This window comes from Typopeltis vanoorti, chromosome 20 (genome assembly GCF_054136105.1).
Source record: "Typopeltis vanoorti isolate ZY-2024b chromosome 20, IOZ_Tvanoo_1.0, whole genome shotgun sequence".
Taxonomy (NCBI): domain Eukaryota; kingdom Metazoa; phylum Arthropoda; class Arachnida; order Uropygi; family Thelyphonidae; genus Typopeltis; species Typopeltis vanoorti.
In genome coordinates, this window is record NC_143568.1 from 39,735,849 (window position 1) to 39,751,307 (window position 15,459).

Genomic DNA, 15,459 nt, shown 5'->3' on the forward strand with positions numbered 1-15,459 from the left:
ATAGTTCTCATCTTCTAAAGATAAAGGTTCACCTCTTGCTCTTCTTGGCATCTACCATGTTCCTTGTGGCTGTCACCTTCTGTATTTTGGAGAAACTGGATTTTCAGCAGAAAATAGAATACAAGACCAACCTTATATCAATAGGAAATCTGAGAATAGATGCATGGAATAGATACAGGCCATAATGTCCTATGCTCTGAAACATGCTTACTCCATTGTTCTTGTTATAAATTCAAATTAAAGCATAATTAGTTTTAATTAATAACAGTAATAACTAATAATGCATCTCTCTCCTCGGTTATGGCTTTGCGTTGTTTCATGCATAACATCATGCTACTCACTGTTTCAAATCAACCCATTGTTTGCATTCTACTTTGTATTAAACTACTTTTTGCCACTAATTTTCAGGTTGAAATGACCTTTGATTAAATATTATTCACTCTTTTCCTTGTGTTATCGTGTGGATTGAAGCATTGAATGTCACTTCATAAATACAAAGAAATAAGATTATAAAACAAATTGGCCAGTGGAGCTTTATAGGTTGGGAAAGTAAAAAAATTGGAAATTTGTTCAGATTCCTTGAAGTATGGGACTAAAAATGGAATAAATTAGACATGACAAGTGTATTCTTCTAATAATCACTGACTTAGTCTTAAGATTCAGTTAAGGAATATTAATGATCTCATACAAAAGAATTTGCCAGCAAATATTAAACCTGCTATTTTAATACTTGTAAATTACATACCTGGAACATCATTTTTATAAAGTTTAATTAACCATTAGATTCATATGCATTTTTATAGACAGATGCTGTAATTTTTGTAATAAATCAAATTATCCTACTAATTTTTTTTTAATAGTTTAATAAGTTTAAATTATTCAATCTTTAACAAAAAAAATAACTAACTTTTTTAATTTCAGATTTCCATGGCCAATACAGGCACATTAGTGGATCTAAGTGATGGTTCAGCAGTAAGTATCTCTACACCACAATCCCCTACTAGTAGTGCCCTGCTTGACACACCCATAACCCTGGATTTTGATCCCATGAGTTTTCAGTTTAAAGAAGATTCCCCTTTAACTTCTCCTTTGGAAAATAGAGAGAAAGTAGACATTTTAAGTACTACACAAAAATCTGAACTGAAAATGGATATATTAAGTTCACACAAATCCGAAACTGTCAGCCAAGGTGATTTGTCCGATCTTAACCAAAATGAATCAGAAAAGGAAATTGAAATCAGTATATCAGAAGGTCATCAGAATGGTTCGGTTCTTCTACAAGAAGTTTCTGTAGATGATGTGCAGGAACAATTGGAATTAAACCATAGTAGTTCTCCATTATCTTCTCTGCCTGATAATTTAACTTCCAATTTATCTGAATCTTTATGTACAGAATCTGAGCCCAAAATCCCTTGTCCTTTTGAATCTACCTTAAACCCTAATCCTGAAGCAGTTATAACTCCTAGTATAGACATATCTGTTGTTGAAGATGTTGAACAGCAGCTGCATGATGATGTCTTCCAGCATGAGGAATGTGATATGTCTGAGTCCGTAAGTGTGACAGTTTTGCTGACCAGTAACATTTCACTTAATTGTTTGTTGTGTAGAAACTACCACTCAATTGTCCAAGGTAGTGTTTGCAATCTTGACTCATTTGTGCAACAGATGATAGTAACATACTAATCTTTCTTTTAGATGATTCTATTTTGCTAACCTTTAATGCTTAAACATTAACAAATGCATTCTTATGTCTTGCATATTATCTTGGACAACTGAATTTTGTATTAATTATGAAGTGTCTCAAGTGTCATCCTTTAGTTGAATAAAATACTAATGCTTGTTTTTTGTTTAACAGTAGTATTGTTATTAAAGAATATAGTATCTAATTTTTGTTAGTTCCTTTCCTGCTCCATGTAATTAGCAACAATCAACATAACTTTAATTGCAAAACACAATTTTAGTGTCAAATGAAAATACTGTTTCTAAAAAATTTAAAGAAATTGTTTAAAGATGCTATAAACCATAGTCTTGCACCCCCTCCTCCTTCCCCTGTAATATGCAGATTTAGCTGGACAGCATATTTTTTCAGTTTGAAAGATATGGATTCAAGTTGTCAAGGATGTTGCAAGTGAATGTGTAGGAATATATTTGAACTGGGCTAAGAAAACAGTGCTTTAAGTAGTTTAGTAACATGGCTTTGAATTATTGTGCTTCATTATTTTAATGCTGTATGCAAGTGTTCTTCAGTAGTGTTTGGTGTTGGAAATTTGTTCATTTGTGCTCCTGCTTTCTGAAAATAGCATCCATAAGGAAATAAGCCTGCAGCATAAAAAAGCCTTTGCACAAAGATCAAGTTTTGCCCTGGATTTTCTCAGTGGATGCATTGCAAGAATTTAATTGTTTTATGTATGCATTGAAAAGTGTGAAAGATTTATGCACTGTTAGTGAACAAAAAGAACCAAAGTATTAACATATATGAAAAGTATCATGATAGGTCAGTGTTTTGAAATTAGAGCTAGCATTATTAGTAGTAAACAGAAATCAGAAGTGTTAGTAATGATAGGAAAGGAAACAGAGTGAAAGAGCTTAGGCAAGAGTTAATGAAAATTAAAATGAATCATCTGGAAGATAAGATTATATATCTAAAGAGTTTGGATGATGTGATTGAGAAGAAAGAAGTTAGTATAATGAAAAAAGTCTAAAGATAATTGTATAACATTTTATGGAGAATTGGTCATTAGAGGTGTGATGAATAACGAAGTATGCAAAACATGCTTTCTGGTGGAACATTGAAAAAAAAAAAAAAGATGCTTTGCAGAGAAGGAAGGTGCAGCATCAGAATTAGTGGTAGGCACGAATCATTCAGATGGTGAAAAAGAGGATATTGATAGGGACTTGTAGTAGTGAAAGGTGAAGGATAAGTTGGGGAAGTTGTTCCTGATATGATAATAGTGAGTTGAGAAAGAGAGCAGAGATGAATAGCAAGATAGCTGTTATGTGAGACAAAAAAGTGGGTCAGTTTTTGCATCTATGAAATGAATTTGAAGGGAAGTTGGAATAGTTCATGGTGGATGGATTGCATTTGAATTGGTTTAATATTGGACATTTAGAGAAGTTATTTTCGGAGAAGGCACAGAATTCAAGAAATTAGTAAACTAATGATCAAAGGATGATTATGAAGAAGGATGGCACAGTCAAATAGGTTATATGGCATTGGAAGATGGATGCAAGGTTAAAGATGTGATTGCAGCAGGTCAAGGTGATAAAATGCATAAAAGTGGTAATACTGGTGTTAAGACAGATATGAATTTCAATCAGAGGCAGGATCAGGGAAATGGGAGTGGTCAGACTGAAGAGAGTGTGGTATAGTAGCTAGAGTAGTGTTTCTGATGTCCTCAACGACGGAGGGTTAACACATATGAAGAGTATTCAAAATAAAGGAGCCGAGTTTATTGTATTGAATGAGTCAATATGCTCAGATGTAAGAGAGTGGTCTGAAAAGTTCTTGGCCTCAACCATAGATGGCAACACTATTGGGAAGATTTTTTTTTCTAAGTTGGTACTTCTGTCATAAGCATCCATGTGAAATTTCAAGTCATTCTATCAAGTAGTTTGTTTTATACAGCTGTCTGAAGCAAAAATGTTGCCTGTATCCCTTGAAATGGATAAAATTGAGTACTGTATGGTTATAAAATTCTTTATAAAAATTTAATGCCAAAAGAAATTCATTCGAAGTTCATAAAAGTTTATGGGCACTCTTCTCCTTTTTTTTTTTGACAATTAAGAAATGGGTTGCAAAAGAGTTTAAACATGGCAGGTACTGCCTTGAAGATGATCCATGTGAAGGACTTCCAAAAAGTGTAACAACACCAGAAATCATTGATCAAGTGCACGATATGGTATTGAATGACTGGTGAGTCAAAGTGCGTGAAACTGCTGAGACTTATAATGGGTATTTCAAAAGAACGTGTAGGATATCTTTTGCATGAAGAATTGCGTATGAAAAAGTTTTGCGCAAGATAGGTGCTGCACTTGCTCATAGTAGATCAAAAATGCACTCGCATGAAAATCTCTGAACAGCGCTTGGAGTGTTTTAACAAGAATAAAACTTATTTTGTGCATCGATTTATTACTATGGATAAAACTTGGATTCACCAGAATCCAAACAGCAGTCAAAGCAGTGGACAGAAGCTGGTTGTTCAGTGCCAAGGAAGACAAAGTCTGTTCCATCAGCAGGAAAGGTCATGGCATTGGTGTTTGGGGATGCTAAAAGAATTTTGTTTATTAATTATCTTGAAAAGGGTAAACCAATAACTGGGGAATATTATTCCTTAACCAGAGTAGAAGAACAAATTCACGAAAAAAGTTTGCAGAATTAAAAAATCATCTTTCATCAAGGACAATGCACCTGCCCACAAAGGTGTTTTGGCAGTGGCAAAATTAAGGGATCTGCACTATGAATTGTTGGAACATCCACCCAGATTTGGCTCTCTCTGACTTCTATCTCTTCCCAAAACTAAAACTCTTCCTTGTGATCAGCATTTTTCTTCCACTCGAGGTGATTGCAGCTGTAGAGGGGGTATTTCTCAGATTTTACCGAGAACTACTACAGGGATGGGATAATGGCACTGGAGCATCGCTGGAATAAATGTATTAGTCTTAAGGGGATTATGTTGAAAAATAAAAAATAATTTTGAAATTATAAGTTAGTTTTTTCATTGTTAGGCCAAGAACTTTTCAGACCACCCTTGTAAGTGAAACTTTGTCTGAAGATGTAGTGTTAGGAATAGGAGAAAAGAGGGGGGGGGAGGAAAAGTAATGTAAATGATTGCCAAGAAATTGTCCACAAAGAATGCAAGTTGAAAATGGTAGTACATGTCAAGCTTTTGAATATGTACAGTGTGAAGTTGAAATTAACAGACTAGTATATATAATGAGATGTTTATCATAGAACAGGGAATTTAGAGAATACCAATTGTGGAATGTTTAGGCATATGATTGGACATTTAAACAGGCGACCCCAATGGGAAACTGATTACAGTAATGTAGATTAGGAGGTGGCGATAGTGTATGGAAATAAGGAGAGTGACTTTGTTGAATTTCTGAGGTCAGAGCAAATAAAGGTTTTAATGGTGACTTAGTGATATCTTCATACAATGTGGTTGTTAATGAGATATTAGCACTGTTGCTGGTTGAGAGTGATCATGAGGTACTTATTTGGGAAGTGGAAGTAAGAAAAGGTTTTTGCCCATAAAAAGATTTAAAGATTGATTATGGAAAGCTCTGTAGTCAAATAGATTATGTTTTAATCTACTTGTCTTGAGATATTCTAATCTGCCTAATATATTGGGTAGATTAGATGTGCAGAAAAGTTGACAATCAGTTCTGGTTCTAGTGGTTCCTGGCATCCCATTGTAATTTTAAGTTGAATGCCCCTCCTTTTTTTTTATTAACTTAAATGTTAAATAATCAAAACACATTTTTATATAAAATTGTGTACTTTGAAAAATACATTAACCTCCCAACTGTCCAGGATGTCTATATACGTCCAGCAAAATCTGGATACGAACGATGCATGCTATCTGTTGAAAAACATGGATAAGAAGTGTAATTTGGCCGTCATGTCCATTAGAAGATGCGATAATCCTTCACATTAAAGAGAACACTTAACCAGATTATCTCGCAATCTTAATCTGTCTCAGTTGCTTATAGCAAGAAACGCAGTTCTTGTTCTATGCTGGGTAACTGGACTTTTAGTTATATTGGATAGACTAAAAATATAGAAATTTTTATTTTCTCCTTTTATTGTACAATTTTCAATGCCAGGACGAAATAAGAAATCCCAGCATAACAAATCCTAAAATAAAAATTCCAATGTAATTTTTCATTTTTTGTGCTAATTTTTGTCTAATCGCTTAGTCAGTACATTTTGTTCTTGAAGAACTTAATTCAAGATAATTATTTGAAGAAGGGGGAGATAGGCCGTGGACATTCCAGATTGTTATTTTTGTTCAAAATCAAATTTTGTAGAATACTTCAGATTGCCTGAAGGATATGCTTTGACGACTTTGATTTACAGATAATATGAAAATCTTTAATCATATCAAATGTGAAGTGTACATACTACTATGAAATTAGAAGACAGATATTTCTAATTCAGTTACTATGACTGATCGTGGCAACGAGAGGGGGGGGGGTGTATTAGAATACTTCAAAACAAACAAAATTTTAATCAATTCCATATAGGGCATGTCTCAGATAATGTCATTGTGCGTACATGCACACTGCTTCAGTAAAAAAAAAAAAAAAAAAAAAAAAAAATTATTATTGAAATATGAGCACTCTACATAACAATACATTACTCTACATAATAACAATTTTAGTTTTTTAATTGAGAGTTCATTTGAAGTACTACTGAATATAATTTTGCGGTATTTTAAAATTAGCCTTGAAATGAGAATGTAATGCAGTTTAAGATGTCTTGTTCGTGAAAGCAGAAAGAGTTATTCTCAAACAGCAGCAGAATATTTAAATCTATGAGCATAACGTGACATGCATATTTCCATACATTGTAGAAGTGCAAGGTAAAATAATAATGTTCATACTTTAATTATTGCAATAAATTTTGCTTGATAACATTTTTTTTTCTTCTCCAGAATATTTTAAAACAGTTGTTTAACAAGCATGGAAATTAGCGAGCAAATAATTTCCCCAATATTTTCTGTAACACATCTTCCAAAATGAAATATTATTATTATTACCCCAAGACCTCATGGAGTCAGACTCATCTGGGAGGTCCTTTTATCTCTCTCTCTCTCTCTCTCTCTCACACACACACACACACACACACACACACACACACACACACACACACACACACACACACACACACAGCTCATCATACCGTGTCTTAAACACACTCAAACTCCTTGCAGAGACACCACACTCTCAGGCAAGGCATTCCAATCATTTACAATTCTGCACGAAAAAAACCTGCCTCTCGCTCCCTTACTCACACCTTCTTTATACAGTTTCCAGGGATGACCTCTGGTTCTCCTTCCCCTATTTTCTGTAGAACTTCTCCAGCATTGATCCTATAACAACCCCTTACCAACTTGTAGGTCTCTATCATATCTCCCCTCTTCCTCCTGTCCACTAGACTCTGCAAATTGCATCTCCACAATCTTTCCTCATACTAGACATTCCAGGTCAGAAACTACCTTAGTCAGTCGCCTTTGGACCCTTTCCAACATCTCTTCATCCTTCTGAAAACCAGGTGACCAAATCTGGGCACAATAGTCCATGTGTGGCATAATCAAAGCCTTATACAATGGAACAAGAATCTCCCTACTTCTAAAAGTCAGTGTCCTCTGCATCATTCCCAGAAGCCTTTGTGTTGTCTTCACAATTTTGACTGTGTCCCCTGAATTTCAGATCCTTATCTGCTATCACCCCCAGATCTCTTATTCCTCCACCTCCAACAGTATATTCTCACCAAACATAAATTCTGCATCCCATCTTTTGTTTTCCAAATTTTAAAACCTTACATTTTACAACATTGAACTTACATTTCCGTGCCCAATCACTCAATTTATTCAAGTCTTCTTGTAAACCCACATCTTCTCTACTCTTCATGGTTCATCTCAACTTTGCATCATCTGCAAACAACTGAATATCTCCATCCAAATCTTCCCCTCTATCATTAATATACAAGTTAAACAGTAATGTTCCTAAAACAGACCCATGAGGCACTCCGTTAGTGACTTTCCTTGACATCGCTCCCCCATATACAACTTGTTGATACCAATCTCAAATCCAATGCACCAATCTAATATCCAACTCCATCCGCTCCAGTTTGACTATGAATTTATCATGAGGTACTTTATGAAAAGCCTTTGTGAAATCCAAGTATATTACTGTGTATCCTTCTCCTCTGTCCTTCAACTTAACCACAACACCTGTCACACAGATAGGCCTATAGTTTGATGCTTGAGTTCGATCACCTCCTTTATGAAATGGTACAATCTTGCCCTCCTTCCACTCCTTTGGAACTTGACCAGGTGCAAGACTTGTATTTAAAAAAATATCAAGGCAGGTGTCAACACCCTGGTACATTCCTTCAGAATATGTGGTGATATATTATCAAGTCCCACAGCCTTATTAACATCTAGTTTACTCAACTCCCCATACACCTCTTGCTCACTTAGTCTCTCCTCCCCATCATCAACTGCTCTCAATCTCTCCATGAAGTCACATTCACAAGATTGAAAGACCTTTATGAACTGCTCATTAAGTATCTCCACCACCATAATCATTCTTTCTTTTGCTGGTTACATATTGAAAGAACTTTTTTTGGCTTCATTAGCTAACTGCTGTTCATACCTCACTTTAGTTACCCTCACCAACCAAGTTACCTGCCTTGCCTGGTCTTTGTAAACCTCATGGAATTGGTTATTTACACTTCTCTTATGCTGTCTCCATAATGCCCTTTTTCTCTGTATCGCATGCTTAATCTCTTAATTCATCCATCTCACACCTAACTTATTTAACCTTCTCACCTTTGGAATACATTTAGACATTGCATCTACTAGATAGTTTTTGAAAATCCCCCAAGCTGCATTGATCTCTTTTCCAGCTAACTCCTCATTCCATTCAACACCTGCAAGGCATCTGAGCTCTTCATAATCGCCCCTTTGTAGTTCGACATATACCCTTTTCTCACAGAGGTCCTCACACTGCTGGTAATCACCTCATGGTCATTCTCACTAATTGGTTGATGATATGACACCTCATTTATAATTACATCCTCTGATGAGATGACCAAATCCAAGACCCTCAATCCTTGCTTGCCCTCTGTTACATACTATCTGAGGTAGTTATCCCTCAAAAACTCAAGAAACTCATTTTCTTTACTTCTAGTTGCTATCTCATCATTCCAGTCTATTGCCATAATTAAAATTGCCCATAATGATCACCCTTTTCTTATTTGCTTGACTAATTTGATCATACATTTCGTTATCACCACCATCCACATTACCTGGTCTATAACAACATCCAACCAAGTATTTGATTCCATTCACCTCTATCTCACACCATACTGCCTCAAAACCACTGGCACTATTTCCCCCTTGCATCTCTACTTTGTATGGACATAACTCTTTCTCTATCATCAATAGCACTCCCCCTCTCTTTTTACCCCTTCTATCCTCACGAAACACATCATACCCTTCCATCTCTGTTCCTGTCAGGATGTCGTACTCTTCCAACCATGTCTCACTTATTCCAACAATCTTTGGGTTAACAGACACAATTAGTGCAACCATTTCATCTGCCTTGTTTCTTATACTTCTAGCATTGCATTTGTATACAAACACAACAGCTAATTTTCGGATCTACAGCTAGTTCTACTGATACCACTCATTTGATGTGATCTCTCCATGCTCGACTGGTGCCATTTCCCTTTCTGCTTATTCATTTTAGAACCCTCTTTAATTCCAAATGTTTATTCTTGATCCCAGATCATCCCATTCCTTTCTTGTCTGTCTCTCACATCCTCTTGGAGCATCCACCTTTCTCACACTGTGTATCCCTGTTCCTCTTGCACACCCATTCTCTCATTTTTTTTATACTCATGCCACTCACTTCCCCATTCATAACCACCTCTTCAGTTTCTCCTGTCTTACTCTCCTGCTCTTCCACATCACTTCCCACTTGATCTGATTCATTCTCTCTACTCACTTTTCTACCTTCCAGCAGCAGTCTCTCCAAGCGACTCACACCATAACCACTTAAATGCAGTCCATCGCTCCTATACAGTTCACTTCTTCCTTCAAACTCATTCCACACATTAACAAACTATACTCCCCTCTCCTCACACATTTCAGCCAACATATCATTCATAATCCTTGCTCTCTGCCTCATCTCACTACAGTCATACTTAGGCAACACATTTACTACCCTTCCTGTCACACTATTCTCTTTTATCCTTCTAAGCAGCCTCCTGATATCCCTTCTGATGTGCTCTTTGTCCTCTGTCAAATCATTTGTACCTATTTAAACCATCAACTCCTTTGCTCGCTCCTTCCTCATATCCAGTGTCTCAATCACTTCTCATTTTACTGCCTAGAAAACATACCTTGTGCATCCTATCATCCAGCACACTTTTAATAATGGAGTTTCCATAAAACGCTACTCGCTCGCCTTTCGTTAACTCTTTCGTGCCATCATGATTTGTTTTAATCTTTTTTACCCTAATTTTCTTAATTTCGTTCCGCATCCATTTCATCTCTTGCCTCATCCAATCCAATTCAACTTCCGAATCTCGTGTCACATCCTCTCAATCATTCAATCTTTCTAATTTTCTAACTCTCAACCCTCTCTTCTCACTTTCACTCTCATCCATTCTTTTAAGAAATTCATATTCATTCTCATTCATATACGTATATATATCTTAGAAACAACCAAAATGTTGACTTGGAATTTCCTAATGGAGGAAACTCCAAGCAACACAGGTTCACTCTTCTTGAAGAGATCATAAATGTTATGTTAAAGATCTGCTACTGTTAGTCATTCTCATTATTTCGATATTCAGTTCACAGAAATAGCAAGAAAATAATCACTGTGTACTTTCTTTTCAAAAAAAAAACACACAAAGAAAGTACATTATAAATCGCACTTCATTTTGAAATCTCCACTCAATAAAAAAGAAAATACCACATATATATTTCTTATTATTCCTATCACCATCTGGCATTTTATTTTAGTACAAAGAAGAAATCGCTGCATATTTGGAAAAGACATTTACCACTAGTTTAGATAGAAGGCAAAGTAGCTATACTTTTACTAGTTTTAGGCTAAAATGTACAAGTATTGCTCCCCAAGTGATTTAAGTTTATAACAATTTTTGTGAATGGTTTTTTAAAAAAAATATTTCAAACATCAGCAGGATGAATAGGTGGGTCCTCTTTCCCCCCTACTCCCCACCAAAAAAAAGAGCTGAATGCTTATGCAACATGTGTACCTTTTTTTTTTTTAATTCAAATATTTCTTTTTTAAATAACTGCATGAAGCAATTTATAAGTTTTCGATAATAAAAGTGAAATTTTGATTATTATAAATTAAGAAATTTTGACATAAATGTTATATCAGACTAAAAGAAATCAGTATTTCTATTTAGGATATAATTAAAAACAAAACGGGGTGCTTAAGGGTCAAAGCTGTATAACTGAGAGGAGACCTCCACATAGCCTTTAAAGGAATGCGGAGAACCGACCAGGGCTTCTGACCTAATGTCCAATCCTCACCTTCTCGTGATGCACCCTGTTGGGTATCTACTTTGATACTGAACGAACGAGGATGGGCTGGCAATTTGGGATTTAGCCGACCAAATTGTATTCTTATTGGTTAAACCAAAATAAAAAATGATGGTACAACATGACAAAATTTCATGCCAGCTGGGGCGTCACCCGGTTAAACAAGGCCCCCGTTGTTTTCGCCAGGGAACCAGGGCGAACAGCGAAAAGTCAGCTACTGGAACAAATCTGAAAACAAACCCAAACTCAACATCACCAGAGTTAAAGATCGGTACTATCAACGTAAGAAGCCTGCATGGCAAAGAAATGGAGCTAGCTGAGGAATTAGATAAGTACCAGATCGACATAATAGGGGTGACTGAAACAAAAAAGACCAAAACTGGTGAGATCTTTCTGAGCAATAAATACAAAATGTTATATTCAGGCAATGACAATCAAGGAAAAGGAGTAGCCATAGTATTCAACACAAAATATGAGGCTAATCTTCTTGAATGGCAGTCAGTCTCAAGTAGAGTAATGTGGGCAAATATGAGAATGGGGAACTGGACAATGAGACTTATTTGTGCCTATGGTCCCACAGAAGGTTCTACTAAGGTAGAAGTGGAGGAATTTTTTGAGGCTTTAGAAAAAGCAACTGACACAATGAAAAAGGAAAAGTTGGTCCTTGTTGGGGATCTAAATAGCAGAGTAGGAAATGATTGTGAGACATACAAAAATATTTTGGGAAAATTTGGAGAAAAGAGCAAAGCTAATAATAATGGCAAATATCTGTTGGATTTCTGCTCAGCACATGGACTGGTTATTACTAACACCATGTTCCAACATAAAAATGTGCACAAATTCACATGGAGAGAAGAGGCTAGGAATAAGAAAAGTCTCATTGACTGTTATTGTTGATAGTGATGTTTTCTCCCTGGTGCAGGACACCAGAGTGTACAGAGGATTTGAAATTGGAAGTGATCACTATTTAGTCTTGAGCAGGATAAAATTGAATTTAATATTGAAAAGAATAACATGTAAGAAAGTTTTAAAGCGAATAAAAGTTGAGCAGCTCTCAGATGTGAACTGTAGACTAAAATACAGAAAGATTATTGAAAAGAAAATGAAAGAGTTTGAGAACAGGAATCAAACTTTGGAGATTCAGTGGCAAACTCTGAAGAAAACATTGATTGATTCTGCCACAGAGGCATGTGGTGAGGTTGTGTGCAAGGATAAAAAAAAATCAGAACTCCCTGGTGGACATAGGAAGTTAAAGAGGCAGTGAAGGAAAAGAAGAAAGCATATCAAAAGTTCCTGGCAAATAAGTCAGCTTTTACTCTTACAAAATACAGAGACAAATGTAAGAAAGCTAAACAGTGTGTAAAACTAGCTAAACAAAAGTCATGGGATGACTTTGGCAAGAATATAGAAAATAAATATCAAGAAGGTGGCAAAATATTCTGGAGGTTGTTGAAGAAGCTTAGGAATGGAGGAAAGAGTGCTGTAAAAGGAATTAGAGATGATAAAGGTGACATGAAAACAGGAGAAAAAGATATCCTTGAAGTATGGAGTAATTACTTTGAAAAACTGCTAAATGAAACAAGCAGTGATGACAGCACAATGATAAAAAAAAAACACTGACCAGGCATGCAGTCAGGATTACATATCCATACTTGAAGTAGAAAAAGCCATCAAAGGCTTAAAATGTGGAAAGGCAGCAGGAGTAGATGATATTCGACCAGAAATGCTGAAGTATGGTGGTATAAGAGTCTTACAGTGGCTGCACTTTATAGTTCAGAAAGCCTGGACAGAGGGACGAATTCCCGATGATTGGAGTATTGCTCTTATAGTACCCATATATAAAAAGGGAAATAAAACTGAATGTGAGAATTACAGAGGTATTTCCCTACTGAGTGTTCCTGGCAAGATCTATGCAAGTATACTTGAGAAACGGTTGAGAAGAATTTTGGAAGAAAAGCTTGGTGAAGAACAAGCTGGATTCAGGCCATATAGAGGCTGTCAGGATAAGATCTTCACTTTACGACAAATAGTGGAGAAATCATGGGAATATAACAAAGATCTATATTTAAGTTTTGTCGATTTGGAAAAGGCATATGACAAGGTGCCAAGAGAGAAGCTATTCAATATGTTGCAGTTATATGGCGTCAATGGGGCATTATATCAAGCAATACTTAGTCTTTATTTGCGTTGTAAGTCAGCAGTTAGAATTGAAGGAAGTACAGGAAGATGGTTTAATGTTAAATCTGGTATGAGACAAGAATGTACATTATCCCCCTCTGTTATTCATTATCTATATGGATCACATTATGAAGGAATGTGGTATTAAACCTGATATCAAAATTGGAGATGTTAATGTCAGCTCTTTGCTTTATGTGGATGATGTTATACTTCTAAATAAATCCGCTACAAGTCTGCAAGATTCTCTGACTAAATTGAATAGCTGTTGTAATAGATATGGTATGAAGGTCAGCAATAAAAAGACAAAGACAATGAAAATAGGCAGAATCATTGAAAATGTCAACTGTGTTGTGAATGGAGAACCTGTGGAACAAGTAAAACATTTTAGCTACTTAGGCACAATTTTTACTGAAGATGGTAAATTAAATATAGAAATAGACAACAGAATCAGGCAAAGCCGGTATGGTGGGAAGTCAATTGAATAAATTCTTATGGAATAAGAAAGAAATTAGTCAGAACACTAAATTAGCTGTATACAAGACAGTGTTCAAACCAGTCTTAATTTATGGATCTGAGAGCTGTGTCAGAAGTAAAACACTTGACCAAAGACTAGAGTCCGCAGATATGAGAGTCCTGAGAAAGATTAGAGGCGTGAACAGATGGCATCAATGGCAATATCATATTAAAAATGAGGATATTAGGAAAGAACTTGACATTGCCAGCATCCAGGAATGTGTTAGCAGAGCTAATCTCAGGTGGTACGGTCACTTAAACAGAATGGGCGAAGAAAGATTAGCAAAACACGGGTTCTCTGCCAGGTTGGCAGCAAAACGACCCAGAGGAAGACCAAGATATAGGTGGATTGATACGGTACTGAGCGAGCACTTTGCAAGAGTATATCATCCAGGTGGTGACATTGCAGGAATGGAAGAACCAACAGCTTATACTGGAATTGTGATGAATGAAGTAGAGGTAACTGTTCTATTACAGAACCTCAATATCAATTCATCTGTGGGATTGGATGGTATACCAGCTCGTGTCGTACGTGAAGCGGCTAAAGAATTGTCAGTGCCCTTGACCATTTTGTTTAATTTGAGCCTCGGGTCGGCGTCAGTCCCAAGGGGGTGGAAAGAGGGGAAAATAGTTCCGCTGCATAATGGTGGTTCCAAGGCCGCTGTTGAAAATCACCGGCCAATCAGCATAACAGGAATCATTATCAAGGTCTTGGAGAAAATAGTCAAGGAAAATACAAGATTGGATAGAAGAAAATGGGATACTGTATCGGACTGCAATTTACTGATTAGAATTCCATGTGGTATCCTGTCAAAGGCCTTAGCAAGGTCCAGTAGAATCACTGTAAACACATTACCCTTATCCAGTTCAGCCGTCACTGTGTTATAATACGCGAGCAAGTTACTGAGGCATGACCTACCCTTCACAAAACCATGCTGTCCCGGGGATGGATATAGGGTTGGTGAGATAGATAGGAGGGTGGTTGACAGAGAGATATCAGAGAGTGGTTTATTCAGGAGTAGTCCACAAGACGGCCTGTGACTAGTGGTGTGCCACAAGGATCTGTTCTTGGACCACTGCTGTTTAATTTGTTCATTAATGATATAGGAAAGGATCTGAGAGGAACAGTTCATTTGTTTGCAGATGATGCAAAGTTGGGTAGGGCAATAGTGAATGCAGATGATGTCAAAATTTTGCAAGATGATTTGGATAGATTGGAGGTCTGGGCTAAGGTGAATGGATGTCAATTTAATGTGGCAAAATGTAAGGTTATACATTTTGGGGTGAAAAGATTAGCAGCAGATTACTACATTGGTGGAACTGTACTTTAGGAAATTGATGAGGCACGAGATTTAGGAGTGTTGGTGGATAAGGAGTTGAAGTTTAGGAGGCACATTGCAAAAGTGGCCAAATCAGCTCATCAAATCACTTGGTTGCTGAAGAATACGTTGACAAG

At 36.4% G+C, this 15,459-nt stretch overlaps 1 protein-coding gene across 14 annotated transcripts in view; it reads left to right on the forward strand.

Annotated features, from left to right (window-relative positions):
* LOC150095389 (uncharacterized) overlaps window positions 1-15,459 on the forward strand; it is a 613,991-nt gene that overhangs the window by 125,381 nt on the left and 473,151 nt on the right. For 6 of the 14 annotated variants that reach the window (XM_090410411.1, XM_090410412.1, XM_090410415.1 and 3 more), the window contains exon 1: window positions 985-1,551. In XM_090410411.1, the coding sequence (XP_090266537.1) occupies window positions 1,048-1,551 (504 nt within the window). In that variant the 5' untranslated portion in view covers window positions 985-1,047. The other 8 variants (XM_090410414.1, XM_090410416.1, XM_090410422.1 and 5 more) reach the window with 4 other exon arrangements.